Source organism: Malurus melanocephalus, unplaced genomic scaffold, assembly GCF_030028575.1.
Source record: "Malurus melanocephalus ecotype Western Australia unplaced genomic scaffold, MMel_1.1 scaffold_465, whole genome shotgun sequence".
Taxonomy (NCBI): domain Eukaryota; kingdom Metazoa; phylum Chordata; class Aves; order Passeriformes; family Maluridae; genus Malurus; species Malurus melanocephalus.
In genome coordinates this window covers 149,962-169,230 of record NW_026623697.1, presented here as the reverse complement: position 1 = coordinate 169,230, position 19,269 = coordinate 149,962, and the positions used below count along the sequence as shown (strand labels likewise).

Sequence of the window (19,269 nt, the reverse complement as noted above, 5' to 3'; positions counted from 1 at the left end):
AGAAGAGTGAAGCAAGAGGAGCTGGGTGATGTGACCAAGGTTGCTCAGTGGGTTGGTCACAGAGCAGAGCTTGGGTTGTGAGGTGATAAAGGAGACTGTATAGCATGAACCAGTGTTTGATTGTTGGTAGCAGCCAGAAATGCTCTCCAGAAGCACGACAGTGTGCTATGATGTAGTCCCTTCTCTAGGAAGGGCTCCAGCACAYCCAGTGTGGCATCCAAGATCTAAGGCTGGGTGAATTCTGAATTCTCAGGCTGGGTCTTGGYTGGTCTGACAGGCTCTGCTTATTYATGTACCACCACGAAAGACCTCTCTAGGACAGGGAGACAGGCTTTGCTGGGAAACTCCAGTCTCTCCTTCCCTCCATTTAAAGACTGCAGATCATCAGGAACCTCATGATTATGTGAATGTTGGCTGTCATTAATGTCACTAATGTTTGTGTTTTTAAGCATTCTTAGTTCTCCTCTCTGGTGGCTTTGSCCAGGTCATATTTTCCTTTCATTTACTCACCATCCTCAGGTTTTATTTCTGTGTTTCCTGGCAGGTGTATGTCCCTCCAGGGTGGCTGCCATGGTACTGAAGGTGTTCTTTCCATCGTGCTGCTCCTCGGCAGACAGCGGCATTTTGATCGGCCGCTGGATCTCGGAGCAGAACGCCGCTGTCATCCTTGCTGTGGTACACTTCCCCTTTATCCCTGTCCAGGTGAAGCAGTACCTCGGGGAAGTTCAGCGTGTCACTAAAGTCACTGTTTCTGTGCTTGGCTCATGGAGCAACAGCAAACAGGAGAAAGAAGAGAGTCTGAGTGAATTCTTGGAAGACCTTGGCACCATATTCTGCCATGACCCGTGGATTCAGATAAGCAAAGAGGGAGACAGCAAATTCTGGAGCTGTTCTACCCTTCAGAAACACTCTAAAAACCCTCAGGAGGAAGAAATCATCYTGGTGTACTATGACCAGCGCAAAGTCATGCTTTCCCATCTGCACCCCACTTTGGACACAGCTGGTCAGGGGGCAGAGGATGCCTCAAAGCTCTCGGCCATCTTCGACACGGTGGCCAGGAGCCAGGTCCTGTTCATGACAGACAGGTACGATGAGGGGCCCATCAAGCTGACCCACTGGCAGTCGGATGGGGTGGAGGCCAGTATCATCGTGGAGCTGATGAAGCAGGCCTCTGTGCCTGCCTGCATGCTGCTGACATTCCTGCTCTCGCTGGTCTCTGGGATCTGCAGGAGCAGGTAGGTGCTGTGACATCAGCCAGCTTCTTCTGCCTGGAAACCTAATTTGTGTTTAAGCATTGCAGGGCTGCTGCTCAACCGCAGTGAGAAATGTGATACAAAATTGTTCTGTTGGAAACAGGCTGCTGTAAGGGATGCTGTTGGGAGTCTGGGGAGCTCCACTGAAAACACAAGGCCAAAGGTTCCCTCAGAGCTCTTCACGGAGCTGGGAGGTTTTCTGGGGAGCCATTCATGTCCTCCCCATTTTCAGCAGGGGTAGCTCAGCCCTGCTTCAGTTTCATCACAGCTGAAACAGTGGTTTTCCAGCTATTCCATGGCTAACAGAATGACATGAGGCTTTCCTTAATGGCTGGATAGCTGGGGACTCCCTCCTCCCTGTTTGCTGTGAGTCCCTCTGCAGCTGTGAAACATCAGCAAATACTGTTTCTAAATCCATCTTCTCTCCAAGAGACTGTGGTGCTGCAATCTTGGCACTTTATATAGGAGTTTAGAGGGATTGYTAGTAAGCCTGAATCCTTGGTGAAATCCTGTTCTCACAACCATGAGCCTGAACAGGATGCTCCAGATGTAAGACCTGGCAAGTATGTGGTCTAAGACTAATTCTGAGCAGATTTGAGGGGGGAAAGCTTAGAATCATGGAATTATTTACATTGAAAAAGCCCTCTAAGATCATCGAGTCTAGTTATTAAGCCAGTACTGCCAAGGCCACCACTAAACCATGTTCCCAAGTGCCACATCCATGTGTTGTTTGAATACTTRCAGGGATGCTGATTCCACCACTGCCCTGGTCAGGTTGCCTGGAGAGGTGACAGAGAGRGGAGTGGAGTCTTGGTTTCAGGCTTCAAGRGGACRCTGTAATTGATGAAAYTTTGATAACAGCCGCTACTGTATTYCCAGATAAATCTTCTAAAGTACAGCCTAAGGGAGTGGAGGTTTTTAATATGTTTCCAATTGTGTGATACAGTTGTAAAAGAATTACAGTGAAACTCTTCCCATGCAAAGATTTTTTGARCAGTTGGATAACACATTTTGGTACACAAAGGGAAAACTTTCCAGTTTTGGACTATTGGAAGACATTTAGGGTCAAACCCAAATCTGATATCACTGAGAACCAGTGTGTTAATGATTGTTAATGGTGACTAAGGCACAACTTTGTGTTTGGGCAGAAGATTTGGAGTCAGCTCCAAAAGTCTTTTTTGTGTCTGTGTGCCACCACCAACAGACAGACAGGATGATCCTTTTCTGCACAGGCACTTGGTCTCACTTGGTCCCACCTTGACTGGTGCCAGTACTCAGGCCAGGCTTGGAGTCAGGTTAAGTCCAAGCCTTGCAGGGTTCCAAGAGGCCACAATCTCAGCATAACTTGGGAGATCAAGCTCAGCTAGCAGGTTGAGCCCAGATAGCTGTTACCCAGCTTCTCAGCAATTCTGACTTTAGCTTTTCCTAGGGTCAGGATCGGGGTTTTAAGGCAGAGCAGCAGCCAACTGTRCCTGCCAGCGGGCAGAATGTGAGGCTTGCTATGCATAAACCTGCACTGAGCTTTTGTCCTTAGCCTTGGGAGGCAGATCTTGCTCTCTCCTTTGTTTTATTCACCCACAATATCATCTTAATATTTACTTCCCTTACAGGTGGTTTAAAACTCAGTCCTGAAGARCAGAGACTAGTACCTGGCTTTTTAACAAGCCTCCTGCTTGACCTCCTAAGTCATTTAAAGGAATTTGGTTCCATTTGGCATGTGATGTGTGGTACAACCTTCTTCATGCCAACATACTTGAGGCAGGGAGAGTTCAAGATGTCACATGCCGGTGTCCTTCAGTCCCCTCCTCCTTGTGCTGGGACAGGACATCACATAAAATAAGATTAATGAGTTTTTGTTCTTTCAGGTCACAGGAGTTCTTTTGTTCCCTATTTTTTATGATGTTAAAGGATAGTCAGCTTTGAAAAGCTAAAGGAAGAGAGCAGCAATGTCCTCTSAGACTAGGGATGCTTGGGGATTTTTGGAAATGCTCCTGTTGTGTATTTGCAGGASAAGCGAGGCAGCAGTGCTGGAAATCTCAGGGAGTGAGTTGCTGCCATCCCTCCAAGCTCACCCAGCACTTCCAAGTCCTGCACATCCCGAATTAAGCCATTTCTTCAGCACCACCGTGTGCTAAGGGGTGGCCATTGCAATTCTGCTTCAGAGGGACTTGGGGGCAGCATTCCCATTATACCTGAAGGTCTCTGCTCTTGGGGACATCAGGATGCTTTAGTCTTGAAGCAATAAACTCTGTGTGCTCCTTTTAAAATAAGCCTGTTTATARACACCTCCAATCCCTCATCCAAAGRGAGGCACTGTTCCTTCAATTTCTAGCAAGGAGCAAGAAGACACTCAGTAGTTCTGGTTAATGGAGCTTAACATTTGCATGTGATCCAGATTCGGAAAGATTGCTTTTCATCTGATATCTGAAAAATCCCCTCYCACTCTTGGGAAAAAACTGAATTGGAAAATCAAGACTTACTCATGGAGGCTATGTTAATTTATTGCTAAAATTCCATATATTTGGAAATACCCCAAAGATCCCCTGCTGCTTAAATAATGCAATGACACAACATCACTGGATTTCTGTTGGGTTTTTTTATCTGGTTGGTTTTCCATTGAAGTTCTGAAAATTGTTCTATATACTGTATGGTAAACAAGTGGGAGTATTTCTGGCAGTGCACAGTCAATGTGCAAAGGGGTAGGAGACCATGCAAGGCATATTTTTTGCTTTCTTCCTCCGTCCTCCCAGAGAGGAGAGTTCCCATAGCACATCTTGCAGCTGCTCTATTGAGCTTTTTGCAATATGTTTGTATTTTTATTTGAATAAGTATGTWTATCTATTTCCTTTCCAAGGAAAGTATGTGAGTGGAATGTTGGTTGTGCTTGTGGTGGTGAGTGAGAGTCGGTTGTAGCACAAAGAAATCCTTCTGATGGGTTTTGAGGCCCATGGTGTCCAGTAGAGGAGCTGAGCCATCACAGGCTGCACTGGGTGCCCAATGCTGGGGTCCTGCTGGGCATGAGGCTGCTTTGGGAATCATTCCCACTTGTGCAAGACATTCCCCAGGCAGATGACAGCAGTCTGTCCTTTCCCCTGGCTGGGGGTGTCAGACTGGGGGTGACCCAGGGCTGGCTACCTCCAGCTTGAGGAGCAGCTGTGGAGGATGAGAARCAGCCACTGCTGGCAGAGGATGGGACTGTCACCTGGTGAGAAGTGTGGCACAGGGCCCCAGAGCTGCTGCTTTCTGCCTGAGCTGACAGGGTCTGGCAGCTGCTGTTTGACCCATAATTCTTCACCTTCAGCCATCTGTACATAATCCCACAAGCAGAGCATCTCTCCTTCCCCTTCTTTGCATTTCAAGTACAATTCTCTGTTCTAGTCAAGTTTTGCTACAGCAGAGTTTGTAACCAGTGGGCTGGGGTATAATTGGAAAGGAAAACTCGTCTGCTCTTGTGTCTTGGTGAATCTGTGAGCCCAGCTGTGTGTGATCAGTGGCCAGAGCAGTCACCCCCCTCTCCCTCCCCTGCAAGGTGCTCTTTCCTCCTCCACCTCAGCTCCCTCCTCCTGACAAGTCAGCTGAGGAGCAGTGCATTAATTTGTCTCCAAGGTGGGAGGCTGTAGCGAAGAGCTGAGTAACTTGGAGACCTCAAATTAAGAATGATTCACAGTACACTGCATGTGTTTCAAACCCAATGTGTCTGAAAATTGAATGGGGAGGGAGGGGGAAGGGGGGGGACTTCAGCACTCTGGTCCTTAAGCTGACAAATCGTGCACAAAGGGAGGTTCAAAGAGCTCAGGAGGATGTGGGAAGGACGGGGACAGCAGCCCGAGGGAAATGAGCAGGGTTTGGAGGAGCTGTACCYTTGTGATTGGTGTGAATTGTATAAATAGCAGTGAGCACCCCAGTGTGCCCATCCTGGCCAGTCCTGGAGGCATCTGCTGCTGGGCATGGGCTGGCATCCTCTGGATGAAATCCATGGGAGACACACACGGTTTGCAGGGACATCCATCTCCAGGCCATGATCAGTAATGATCCAAGCAGCTGTACAATTTCCAAAGCAAAGCAGGATATAAGGGATATTGTTAGTGTGTGAAATGGATGTAACTTGAAAGACCATGCCAAGGCAGCACAGGAGAGTAGGTGACATGAATAAAAGTGACCACGGATTCCTGGACCAGTAATAAATAACAGTGAAACACTGTGAAAATAAAGCAACAACTACACTGGGTAGTGTAGTRTACTAGTCATGTGTACAGGAGAGAAATGATCCAAATTATTTTCACATCAGAATTTATCGCCCAAACCAACCCTGATGCCATGTGTTGCTGTGGTTTCTGTGGCCAGCCTGYACCCACTGCTATGTCACTTCACCTGCACAAACCACCAACAGTCCTTGCTTTATAGGTTATGTGGTAATAAAAGTAACTCCCCAAAATAATTGAGCATAATTTAGTACTTTTCTTCTGAGTCATGAGAAAAGAACCGTGTGACTGTTTCCTCCCCTACAAACCTAATGTGGATGTTAACTTTGAAACYTAATTAAATGCTGAATGTTGTGTTATCTACGTAATGCTGGTCACTGCAAGGCAGTGCAGGGAAGGTAGAAGATCCTGAGAAAAGAATTTGGAAGTAATAAAGAAAATAGAGAAGGATCAAGTGGAAGAAAAAAGAAAAGAGGGGGAAAAGGGARATAAACTGCATGGAGGGCCCAGYTGTTTGTTATACCAGKCTCACACCAGACAGAGACTTGTGATCCCCTCTGCTCTGAAACCAGCCTGGGAGAGCTGGGAGTGTTCACCTGGAGAGGAGAAGGCTCCAGGGAAATCTTAGAGCTCCTTCCAGAGCCTAAAGGGGCTCCAAGAGAGCTGGAGAGGGACTTGGGACAAGGGCCTGAAGGGACAGATCGAGAGGGAGTAGCTTCCCACTGTCAGAGGGCAGGGATGGATGGGATATTGGGAAGGAATTGTTCCCTGTGAGGGTGGGGAGGCCCTGGCACAGGGTGCCCAGAGAAGCTGTGGCTGCCCCTGGATCCCTGGCAGTGCCCAAGGCCAGGTTGAACAGGGCTTGGAGCAACCTGGGATAGTGGAAAGTGCTTCTGGCCATGGTGGGGGGTTGGAATGAGATGAGCTTTAAGGTCCCTCCCAACCCAAACTATTCCATGATCTGTGATGGTAACCCTGGGRTGTGTGCTGCAGTTTCTCCACATTGTTTTGCTGCACTGAACACACAGCTTGACTCTGATGGAGACTGAAGCATTGTGCAGGCCCAATGATGTATCCAAAAGCAGTAGCTGGAATCAAAATTGCCTTGTGGCTTCCTTGGAAGAGTGAGACGTGGTTTCACAGGGTGCCAATCAGAGCTTGGGTTTTCTGCATTAGATGTTTTGGTCTGGCAAGGCTGCCTCAATTCTGTTAACCTTTTAGGGAGTCATTGACATCTAATCACCAGCTCTGGTTGCCTTAACTTTGCACTGTTTTGCATGAATTTAGGATGCTGGCCTCATGCTGCATAACAAAGGCAAAAAGGGGACGTTCCCATGTGTTTCTACAGGGTGCTGAAGTTTTGGCCTTTGTCTTTCTTGTGGAGCAAACTCTCAACTTGTGAGCAGCTGGGACATCGCCTGCAGCACCTTCAGATCATCAGCAGCAACAAGAAGGCTCAAAACCAGACTCAGCTGATGAGGTACGGAGTACATGTAAAGTTAGATGTGTCTTGGCTCTATTCCTGTCTCTTGTGGGGAGCCCAAACCATGGATCCCATGCCTGGACATTGCTAGGTCCTCACTGGCCCATGTCATGTTGCTCTACTCCCTGTTAGGTTGCACATCTTTCCTCTGTACTGTATTCATATGCATATATATTTGTATGTTTGTATGTTAATGATCCCTTTTGCTAGATACCTGCCTTTTTCCTGAGCCTGGGAAAGGCAACGGGATATTGCCCCCCAAAAGCTTGTAATGCATCCATGTGTGAGTGCTTTGCTGTCACTGCTCCTACAGGCTCATTGCTCTCAAGTGCTGCTGTCAATCACTGCCATCCAACAGCATTCAGGGGCACTTTCCATAAGAGCAGAGAGTTTTACTGTTCCCCTCTTTCACCCACTCTTTTGGGAAAGCTTTTTGTGCAGAAACTGCAGACAGGAGACTCCAGTTACACTGTTAGAGCAGTAACAAAGTGTAAGAGGAAAAGCAAACATGCAGCACCGTGAGAGGAACAGAGCAGAAGATCTGAGACAGATATTGGTGCCCTACAGCTCTTCCACAGCCAGTCTTGTTCTGTGTGGTTCTCTGATCCTGCAGTAATAGACTCCCAGGGAACACTTAAAATAGATTAGCAGATTTGAAGGCCAAAAGTAACTGTGATTGTTTAATCTGATTTCCTGAATAACTCACGTCATGGAATTCCTTTCAGAAATTCTAGCAAGGAAGGGGCAGGTCAGCAGCTCTTCTGGGTGTATGAACCCAAACCCAGTATTTATTGCCTTGTCTTGGAAAGCCATCTGATCTCAGTGTGGCTGCTAGACATGCTGGTGCCCTCAATACTGGTAATTGGTAAATCCCCCCTGAGTGTGTACACACCTTTCTGTCTGACATTCCTTTTTGTAGCTTCAATTCCCTCTTTGCTCCCTATTAAGAAAGGTTTTGTGATGTGGCAGGCTCTGAGTGGCTCTGTGTTTAGAATCATGGAATATCCTGAGTGGGAAGGTACCCACAGGAGTCATCCAGTCCAACCCCTGGCCCTGCACAGACACCCCAACAATTCCACCTTGTGCATCCCTAAGAGCAGTGTCCAAACACTCCTGGAGCTCTGGCAGCCTCAGGTTTGTGCTCGTTCCTTGGGGAGCCTGGGCAGTGCCCAGCACCATCTGGGGGAAGAGCGTTTTCCTGATCTCCAGCCTGACCCTCCCTGACACAGCTCCAGCAGTTCCCTGGGTCCTGTCACTGGTCACAGATCAGAGCTGTCCTTGTGCTGCCCCTTGGGAGGAAGCTGTAAAGAGCTGTAAGGTTTCCCCTCAGTCTTCCCTTCCCCAGGCTGAACAAACCTGTCCTGTGCTTAGCCAAAGGAGGAGCAGCAAACAGTGAAAGTGAAAAGATTCCTTAAATTGTTCCTCTTCAGTGAGTTGTCCTGGTGTCCCTGGGACATTAAAGGTGCTCCATAAGCAAAGCCAACWATTGTCATTGAAACATTAAACACTGTCCTTCCTTTTTCTCTGAGTCTGTTTCTCTKTACCCTGCCTGCAGGAAAGCCAACATCTTTGTCTCTCTGCTGATTGATGTGGCCCTGGGGATACTGCTGATGTCGTGGCTGTACAGGAAAAACCGCATTGGTCATCTTGCTGACACTCTCATCCCTGTGGCTGATGTAAGTCTGGCCAAATCTGATCCCCTTTCAGCTGCTCTGGGCACTGCCCAGCTCTCCCTGCTTGGGGTGGTTGTATGGAGGCACTGCCTCACACACAAGGGTTTCAGAGAGTCCTGTCTGAAGTCATGCAAATGAGGTCTTCTCAAGAGCAGTGAAATCTTCAAATCAAGCCTGTTGGGACTGCTCAAAAGAAACTCAGCTCTGCTGTGTATGTGCTGTGAATAATAAGTAGATATTTATGGGAGGGCTGCTCCCACTCCTAAAGGAACAATTATGTCTTGGACAGAGTTCTGCAGCTGCAGGTTGGGTGGTTATGGAGCCTCAGTGCTTTTATTTTGCTTTAAAGCCAACACAAAGTGTCCTCAGGTTGTTGCTATATGGGTTGTTTGTGGTGAAAAAAAGCTGTAATGTGGTTGAATCTGATAAACTGCTGGAAAGTCAAACATGATAAGCAGTGTAGCTGTTCTTGTGAAAGGAGTTTCATGGGGAAGTCCAAAGGCTTTGCTGGTCAGGGTATAAACACCTGAAATCCTGCCTAGGAGCTCTGGGGTAAAGATGCTAAACTGGGAAAACTTGCTGTGTCTTGTGATTTTTTAAACATAACTCCTCTTGCCCACTGAGATCCCTTGACATCAGCAGAAATTCACGGATWGCAAGTATGACTCACACTGTCCTGCTCTTCTGGTAGTTCATTTTAGGTGCAGAGCTCCCATGTATCTGTTTAGTGGCACTGAGGAACAYATAATGTACTTCAGAGGCTGGAGACCAGACCACTAATCTGAGGTCAGGTCTGTTTTAAGRGCTTCTGTGTCTTGGGAATAGATGTGCAGCCAATTTTGAGCCCTGTCATTGCAGCTGCACAGCCTAATCCTCTCTCTGCCCACTTTTCTTTCATTTCTGAATGGGTCTTTCCATTGGTTTCTTTCTAGCAGCTGGAGAATGTTTTCTCTCTGCTCTTTCTCCAGCTTCTTGGTTGGGAGGAATCTGATTCTGATCAGAGAATTCCAGCAGCAGTTTATTTTTCCTACTTACACTGCATTTCCTGGGAAGAGCTCACATTTCCTTTGATGATGATCCTGTTGGTGCATGTCTAACTCCTCAATTACTACAAGATCTCTGATCATTCTTTTACATGCTGCACTTTTAGAAAGCATGTATGAAGTGTCTGGTGTAGCTGTGGATCAGGATTATCCCGATAATAAGCTGCTTTTCTTATCTTTCATAGTCAAACTCTTAAGAGCAATGTGTTTTAAGGATTGCTGTAGACACTATTCAGCAGCAGTGGTGGGTAGTAAGTGCCACATTTCTACAGGACACTTGCTCTTGTGTTTGAGCTATAAACYACAAATCTTCTTTTAAGCCTTATTTCCAAGGCTTTTCCCTCACAGAACCTCTCAGCTGGAGAGGTTTATGTTCCCTAGAGCTTTCTCTTTGGGATTACTGGAAGTGCCCAGCTCTCAGAAATCTGATTTCTTAACAAGTCTGAAGGGAAGTGGCTTTGGCTGCATTCCTGGTTGCACAGGTGGCTCCGGGAGGAATTCCATCTGCCCAGTGTCTTTGGCAGATGGACACTCTCTGTGCTCAAGGTGTGTCCAACCTCAGCACCTGGCCTGGACAGGCTTGCTTGTGAGGCTTGCTTGTTTGTTCCTCTGTCAGTAATTTAGCTCATCTGTCACTCAACTTTGGCATCACAGTGTCAGTTATCTTCACCAAGTCTCCTCCATGTGCAGACTGCGTTACCTGGCTACCACCAGGAGCTGTTTGCTTTCTTTCCTGGAAGTGCTAACTCCTCCATGTCTGGAGTGGCTGATAACTGGTCAGTGCCTTTCTTCCCTGTTTTTCCAGCCTTATCAATTCAGGCCACTCACAACTCTTATTTTTTCCAGCCTTACTTTCTTCTTTTGGGCATATGAGATTGTGGACATAAAATCATTTGGAGTCCTTTTACTGTCTTTGCTGGGCATTGATTTACATGCATTATGTGCAGGCCTTAAAAAACGCAGATCTGAGTGATCCCAAAATATACCAATGACTTCAGCATGTGGTGTGCAAGCCAGCACCACTTCTTTTCCAGTATGACAGCAAAATCTCCCCTCAGCCATTCAGCAGTAGGTTTCCTCTCTTGCTGAGTGTCCATCTGGTCTGCATTATTCCCACCCCTTTGCTTTCTCAAGTGCTCATGTGTTGCCAAGTTCAGAAACTCAGCATTCCCTGTGTGCAGAGAGCTCCTGTTCCTTCCCTAACACTCTTCTGCTCTAAGCTGTGCTCAGATCTGCTGATGCCATTGACCCTACACCTGTCTGTTGATGAATAGAACATTGGATATCTCATTTACCCCAGAGCATGCTGGGGGAATGGGCATGGCCTTGAGGCTGCCAGAGCTCCAAGAGCGTTTGGACAGCGCTGCCAGGGATGCACAGGGTGGGATTGTTGGGGTGTCTGTGCAGGGCCAGGGGCTGGCAGGACTTTGGTGCTCCTGAAGGGTCCCTTCCCACTCAGGATATTCTATTCTATTCTATTACTATTATAATAAGATTGTTATGTAAAATAAGGCTATATACATAACCTCACTTTAACCTTATTGATTTGAACACTGACACATTATATAACACATAACCTTATTTGTTTGATTGATTGATTTTAACATCAACAAAACCCCAGCTGTGTGGGGCCTGGATACAATGCTCAAGTTTTTTCCCAACCAGCATCTCTCTGGAAGGAAGCAGTGCAGGTGGGTTCTTCTGACTCTCAGCACTGCCAGGGTCACAAGCTCAGCCTGCTGCCAGGAGGACAGGCTGTGTTCCCTGGCCATCCCTTGCCATCCCCTGATAAAATGATTCTCGAATGAGGGCTTGGCTGGCAATTGTTGATGCTGCACAAGACATCACTGAGTGCAGCTCCCACTTTCCCAGCATGGTGAGCTGGCTGTAATAACAAGTTGCTTTTGTCAGTCAGTGAGGCAGATGTGATTCAGAGACACCCAGGGAGTAACTGGCAAGGAGCTGTGTGCACTATGAAGGACTGATTTTTGAAGCAGGCTTTCAAATCCAAAAATGGAAAACTTGAATAATCTTCTCTYTGTAGGTACCCTCACAACTCCTACCTTCCCCCTTCCTCTTGATCCCACCAGGCTTCCCAATGGTTGTCCTTGCTTTTGCCTTCCACAAGACAGCCTTCTTTCAGAAGTACTTGACTCAAAGCACTGCCTTCATTTTAAACAGAACTGCTTAAAAACCATCTCCTTTTCTTTTTTCCCTTCATCTCGTTTATTCTTGCCAATGTCTCTTTTTCCTAAGCTGTAATCTGTTTGAAACAGTTAAATATTTATCATAGATTGTGYCTGCAAAAGCATTACTGGGGCTTGGAGATAATTGGATGTGTGTTCCTACTCAGTCTTGTTCCACTGATCCATAAACAAAGCAAGCAGAGGGAACACTTCCTGGAAAAATATTTTTACATGTTGATTTGTARAACAGTGTATCTTAGAGCCCCAACCACCTGCAACAGACACAGGGCAGGTGTGTCTGGCAGGGAGAGCTCTGGCTCTGYGTGCTCTGACTTGCACCAGGTAGAACCCTTAGAGTTGGAAAAGACCTTTGGGATCACCAAGTCCAACCATCAGCCCAGCACCACCATGTTCACCATTAACCCCTATCCCCAAGTGCCACATCCACATGGGTTTTGAACACTTCCTGGGATGGGGACTCCACCACTGCCCTGGGCAGCTGTGTCAGTGCCTTTCAGTGTGTCATCCTTTCAGTGAAGAAATTTTCCCAATATCCAATTTAACCTCCCCTGATGTAACTTGAGGTCGTTCCCTCTCCTCCTGTCCCTGTTCCCTGGAGCAGAGCCCGACCCCCCCGGCTGCCCCCTCCTGTCAGGGAGTTGTGCAGAGCCACAAGGTCCCCCCAGAGCCTCCTTTGCTCCGGGCTGAGCCCCTTTCCCAGCTCCTTCAGACACTCCTGGGGCTCCAGCCCCTTCCCCAGCTCCATTCCCTTCTCTGGAGGATCACAGTGCCCTGTGTGTCCTTCTCCACATGTCACATCACCATTGGTCCCTCTGCATATGGAGAAAAGGAAGAAGAGCATGACAACACAGTGATCTCATYTAACTGGTTAGCTCCAGTCTCTCTGCAGTTTGTCTTGTTCCAGCACCCTGTTATGAAACACTTCCAAACCACTGTATCTGATTTATTAATATGCCTGCATTCAGTATTCATGATTGCAGGAGGAGAATTGGACTCCCAGTCACCTTTTCTGATTCTACTTGCTATTGATCAGTCCTAAAATATCTGGAAAACAACCTGCAAGGTTATGCCTCAGGACTCTGTTTTGAGATGCTTTGCCCAGCTAAATAACAGCAAGGTAGGGCACCTTCCCAGGCTGCATGTCCCTGTCAGGGTTTAGCAGCACCTCTGGGACTGGCAGCCTCTAGAAATACTCATTGCTAAAATCCAGCCTTGCTGAAGGACTGCTTTCAAACATTTAAATATTTCATTAAAATCCCCAAATGCTTTTTCTAAGTTACCAATCCAACACTTTAAATATTAAAACCAGTCTATTTATAAAGCAGCAAATGCTTCTCAGCCACAGAGGTGAGCTCCATGGGATCTAATCAGTCCTGACTTGCAGTGAGATAGGTAAAGTGAAGAAAATAGACAAACCTTTKGGAGAAGTTGAACATAGAGCCATTAATTTTGCCACTGCACTGAAAGTAAATGTTTACAAACTCATTTTGCCAGGATCTGTTAGTTAATAAAGAAAATGGAATCATTCCTTGGAAAAAAWTTTTCCTTAGGGAAATTATACATGTGACTGATAAGGAAAGTAGTCTACAGTGCATCAGCTTTAGGGAGTGTGGCTTGGTGGTTCTACATATGGGCAGTTTGTAGTGCCCTTCACTTGCRTCTGCTGTAAGGGGGATTTTTGGAGAAAGAGGGCTTTTCCTTACAGTCTCTGTCTGTGTGGGACAGTGTAAGAGGTCACTTCTTCCAGGTGTTTGCTGATGGTTATCATTCTCAGTTCCTTTAGTTCAGAGCCGGGTAAGTGGAGCTCAGCACTGMTTTCAGCTCAGGGCAGCTGAGCTGTGAAGTTCCAGAGAACAGTGTTGACTGCAAGGGGAGTGTTGTGTGGTGGGGTGGAGAGAGAAAATCAATAAACCACACCAGGTTGGGCTGAAATCACCAGAAATTGTGAATCAAAGCCCTCAGTGAAGGTTCTGGAGCATGTTTGACAYAGGGTGGAACAAACCCAGAGCTGGGATTTGGTTTGTTCTGCTGCATTGAAGTGACAGCATATAGGGCAGGCAGGAGTAGGTCCTGAAACTCAGCACTTSCAGTCCTGGGAGCAGGAAGGACAGGAAGGACACTGAGGGGCTGGAATTTGTCCAGAGAAGGGAACAGAGCTGGGAAAGGGGCTGGAGCCCCAGGACCACCTGAGAGAGCTGGGGAGGTTCAGCCTGGAGAAAAGGAGGCTCCGGGGGCACCTTCTCACTCTCCACAACTCCATGACAGGAGGGTGCAGGCAGGTAACAAGACAGGACAAGATAAAATAGCCTCAAGTTACACCAGGGGAAGGTTTAGATTGGATATTGGGAAAATTTCTTCATGAAGAGGGTGGTCAAGCATTGGAACAGGCTGCCCAGAACTGTAGTGGAGTCCCCATCCCTGGAAGTGTTCAAAACCTATGTGGATGTGGCACTTGGGGGTGYAGTTAATGGTGGACCTGGCCCTATGAGGTTTGTCRTTGGACTTGATGATCTTAGAGGCTTTTCCAAGCATAATGATTTTCTGATTCTGTGATTTGGGGAGGAGCTCCATTAGTGTTTTTCCTCAGTGATTCCAAGGCTGCCTTGTCGCTGGGATCTGGATATCTTTCCATGAAGCCTGCAGAGAGTGATGGGCAAGATGAGTGCTATTGCCCAGTACACCACAAAGGATCAAGAAAGTTTGTGCATGAAATACATTTATGTTACTGAGCGTTCTACCCTTCTCTAAACACAAACAGGTTGTTTATGAAAATTGATTCTTTTTTGCCCATTAATTCACTGCCATATTCACCCATTTTAAAACCCTGACAGCCATCCCCAAACTCAGCTCTGACTTTCCAGCAGACTGTTCCCAGAAGTGGATTTGTGCACCAGCATTTGCCATCTATTTCCAGAACTCTCATTATCCTACAAAATCCCACAGCGCAAACCTTCCAGAGGTGGCCAGAGGTGACACAGTTTCATGTTCCCAACACAGAGACCATTGAAGCAGTTCAGGTTCCTCTTAGCTAATGTGTTCAATTCAGTGAGGAGTTAATAAAGGTGCATTTCTGATTTATGTCATGTTCTGTAAAGTGGCTGTTTGGATTTTTTTCCATTGGTTTGGAGKTTATGGTGGAACACTTGAGGGGGCTGCAATTACAGTGCCCTGTAGTTCAGTGTGGCTGCAGTCWGTTCTCTCCATGGCTTCACTTCCTTGTGTTTGCAGCACGTGGCTGAAGAGCTGCARGACCTGCTCCAGTGGCTGATGGGAGCACCAGCTGGACTGAAAATGAACCGAGCCTTGGATCAAGTTTTGGGCCGCTTCTTCCTCTATCACATCCATCTTTGGATCAGTAAGTGAAATTGTTTAACTTTCCAGCCTCCCTTTTCATCTCTGAGTGTTTAATGTTTGCCTAGAGGTGAGTAATGAATCAAAATGCACTTCTGCAAGTACAGACTTGTCTGGGAGTCTTCCTGCTGTGAGAACTGAAGCCAAAGTTGGATTCTCACACAAGGAATTCATGCATATTAAATAAAGTGCTGGTGTTGATGCTCTGTGAGAAGTGCAGATCCTGCTGGGGCATAGTTACTTGAGTGTCCAAGGGAAGGCACTGCTATGAGGTTTTTTGTGGGTTTCTGTGGTCTTTGCCATGTGAKAGGCAGCTCTTGGGATAGGGATGAGAAATGTGCAGGGATGCAAATGCCAGCCCTGTCCTATCACTGACTTCAGCATAGTGCAATTTTGTTATTTCAAGTCGCTGCTTCGAATAACACCGCTGCTATCCTTGAGTGAAGAGTACAGGCATGATGGACATGAACTCCATAGTTATTATACTGATTTACTTTGCTCACCAATCAAGTATGATCTTGTTTCTGTGACTTTGCCCCACTTCAGTGATGAAAGAGACTGTCCACACTGCTTTATTTTACAAAAGCCATATGAAGTGGCTTTTGTGGGAAGAGCAGAAAAACAGGAATGGTTACAGTAAAGGTTGATGTGTGCAGTTAAAAATGCAGTTAAAAAACCTGGGCACAAATGTAGGAAGTCAAATGTTACATCCCTGGAAGTGTTCAAGGCCAGACTGGATGGGGCTTGAAACAGCCAGGTCTGTGGAAGATGTCCCTGCCCGTAGCAGGGACRTGGCACTAAATGATCTTTAAGGTYCCTTTCAAACCAAACCGTGCCATGCTGATTCTATGAAATCACACATGGAGAAAGGTGACTGCTGTATTCAAGCTTAGCATGTTCTCCCCATCCTCCCAGAACTGCCCTGCTTTGTGGCAGAAACTTGGGCAGAAAGAGAAGTTGTTTTGGTCCTTCTAAAGAGAAGTTGGCATCTAAAAGAGTTTTCAGCTTCACTTCCATGTTTTCATGGCTCTGATTTCTGGAGCAGTGTTCTAGGGCAAGGGGAATTGGCCTGTTGAGAGAGGGTCAAGAGGGAGGTGCCCCAGTCAAACACTGACCCTCTACCATGTGCACCAGGCTACATCCACCTGCTGTCCCCCTTCATTGAGATGATCCTGTGGTACGTGGGGCTCTCAGCCTGTCTGGGCCTGACTGTGGCTCTTTGCATCCTCTCCGACATCATTGCACTCCTGACCTTCCACATCTACTGCTTCTATGTCTACGGGGCCAGGTGAGTCTGCTCTCTGAGGGGTGTTTGGAGACAGGGGCTACAGACAAGAACACTCAGACCATGGGGAAGCATTCAGTCATGCTGTAATTTTCCTGAATTCACAGTTTCACTGGCAATTTCTTGCAGTCTTTTATGCCTGTAGAAATGATGGCCACAGTAGGACAAGTAACCTGTCTTTCAGTTCTCCTGCATTTAAATATTTATCTGTCATGGTAGTGACCTGGAAAAATAAAACTACRTAACAGGCAGAGGACAAAAAAGCAGCTCACCCGATCCCTTTGACCCAACCTCACAGTACTATCCTCAACTGCACCCTGCCAGAGGTGTGGGGGGGAACTGGAGAAGAGGAGGAGAGGGGAAGGGGAGAGGGGAACCCTTGTAGTTCTGAAGAAGTCCCAAAGTCCCTGTCTCTGCCCTGTTAAGGGGTTCTGCCTGTGCTGTGGAGCACAGATAGGCACATTTGGGTTTACAGGGTGTCTGTGAAAGCTGGGCAGAGGCTCTGAAGGAGTGGTGGGGGAGGGTGCAGAGGGCACATCTGGGGCATGTTGGGGTTCTGTGCAAGAGGTGCCCATCACTGTGTTCTGTTCCTGCTCTCCTCTAACTTGTGCCACAGCAAGGAGTCCCAGAGGCCACAGGACATGCTTGCCAGGGTGATGGGATACAAGAGATRAAGGACTTTTTGGTTCATAAGGTGCAGAATGGCCATTATCCCTCCTCAGGCTGTGCTTTGCAAACACAATAAGTAGTAAACCTTTGGATGTGGGTGTTTTAAGGAATGCTTGGAGATACTGAGACCTGATTTATGAGCCAGATCTGTTGTGAGTATATGAGTATAGGGCTTGCACCCRGAATCAGTAATGCCAGGATTGGGGGGCCTCTTCCCAACACCTCTAATTACTGGAATTGCTGTGTTGTTCTGTGAGGAATGGCCTTSCTCCTCCTAGTTGTGCAGAGACTGGAAGTAGGAAAAGCATTTTCTCATCTGATTACTCTTCCCTAGAGCTGGAGGGAGCCATCCAACCTGCCTCGTGTTTGTCAGGAGTATAGAACAGGAAAGGCCAGCAGTCAGCCACAGCCAGCACAGCCCCTTGAGTTCCTGCAGCCAGCAGGAGGAAGAATTTGCTGGTCCAGGTGCTGGTGAAGGCCAAGATCCCCTTATGGAGCAAACCACAGAGTGCAGTGAGGGCAGGCGTGTGTGTACAGGCAGCAGGGCAGATGGGGCAGGTGCTACTGCAGCAACTCCCACTGGTGCCGTGTCTGGGGGTCAGGGAGATGTGGCYTTAGTCAGAGCCATGGGCAGGTGTGTGCCAGAAGCTGGAGGAGCTGTTCTGGGCTCCCTCCTGCCTAGGGGCTGGTGCACTGRGTTGTGCCTGCCGCTCTGGAGGCACCCTGCCAATCCCTTGAAGCAGTTGGTGTTCCTCAAACCAGCTTCTTCTCTTGGATGAGACTCCCTGCCTCTGCTTTCACATCTCTGCCGTGAAATCKAAGCAGCCTCCCCACCTTAGCTGGCCTGCTTTGCCAGTCTGGCTTTTGTAGTTCAGGCTTTCTCAGACTCTGTTCTGCCCCACACATTGGCCATGTCCCATCCCTGTATGTTGGCACTGCTGGCCAGGGCTCTTCCTTGATGTTATTCCAAAAAGTGGTGTCTATTTCTCACCCCTGGTCACTCCAAGTTTCCCTCACCATTGTCATTCTTCTCTGAGGGAAGTAGCTCCAAATCTCATAGCACCAAGTTCTGAAAGCCTGAGAGAGGGATGTAGTAGGGGCCCCCAGGCATTTCACTGATCTCTTCYCACTCTTAAGGATTTTGAGAGCTGTGGATTACTAGAGAAGTTCCCTTGCATCTCTGTGCTGCAGAGGCAACATTGCATTGCACTGACTCAGGTGTGGGGTAGGAGCTTGGCCAGCGCTGTCAGGAAGGGTGAGGTGAGGGGCAGGGACAGATCTGACCTGAGGAGACCCAGGTGAGCTTGGGGAAATAATTTGGCTCGTTCTTTTCATAGGATCATGGAATGATTTGGGTTGGGAAGGACCATAAAGCTCATCTCATTCCACCCCCTGCCATGGGCAAGGAAACCTTCCACCATCCCAGGCTGCTCCAAGCTGTCCAACCTGGCCTTGGGCATTGCCAGGGATCCAGGAGCAGCTACAGTTTCTCTGGGCACCTGTGCCTCCCCTSCCTTTTGCTGCAGGGAAGGTGTTGCCAGGAGGCTGGTGATTGCTGCAGCCCCAGGGCATGGCCTAGCCATTCCCCTCCAGTAGCCCAGAGCTGGCTGCCGTAGCCCTCGTGCCAGGAGCCAGCCCGGACTGAGCCATGAGTCTTTATCTCCATCATTCCCAGTGGATTTCTTTTTGTCACCCCTGGCTCAGCAGGTCGGTGGGTGGGCATGGGGCTGTGACAGTGACAGCTGGGTGCTGCTGGAGCTGGGAACTGCCAGCTCTGCTGCACAGAGTCTTCTCTTTGCTCAGGCTCTACTGCCTGAAGATCTACGGCCTGTCCTCTCTGTGGCGTCTGTTCCGGGGCAAGAAGTGGAATGTGCTGCGGCAGCGCGTGGATTCCTGCTCCTATGACCTGGACCAGGTAGTGCCACAGCCCCAGGGACACCGCAGGACACTTGCCCAGGCACTGCCCTCCCCTCCCGCTCAGACTGATACTGGCACAGAGCCACAGGGTGCTTGGTGGTGCCCAGAACAAGGACATATCCTGACACTCCGCATCTGTGGCTCTTCTGCTGCCCTGCAGCACCTCTTCATTGCCCTGCAGCATTC

At 48.0% G+C, this 19,269-nt stretch overlaps 1 protein-coding gene across 2 annotated transcripts in view; it reads left to right on the top strand.

Moving 5' to 3' along the window:
- The first annotated feature begins 416 nt into the window (after positions 1-416).
- PIGQ (phosphatidylinositol glycan anchor biosynthesis class Q) overlaps positions 417-19,269 on the top strand; it is a 35,256-nt gene continuing 16,403 nt past the window's right edge. The window contains exons 1-6 of one of the 2 annotated variants that reach the window (XM_057380641.1): positions 417-1,235; positions 6,804-6,935; positions 8,494-8,614; positions 15,090-15,216; positions 16,347-16,500; positions 18,970-19,081. In XM_057380641.1, coding sequence (XP_057236624.1) covers positions 424-1,235; positions 6,804-6,935; positions 8,494-8,614; positions 15,090-15,216; positions 16,347-16,500; positions 18,970-19,081 — 1,458 coding nt within the window. In that variant the 5' untranslated portion in view covers positions 417-423. The remainder of the gene's footprint in view (positions 1,236-6,803; positions 6,936-8,493; positions 8,615-15,089; positions 15,217-16,346; positions 16,501-18,969; positions 19,082-19,269) is intronic. The other variant, XM_057380640.1, reaches the window with a different exon arrangement.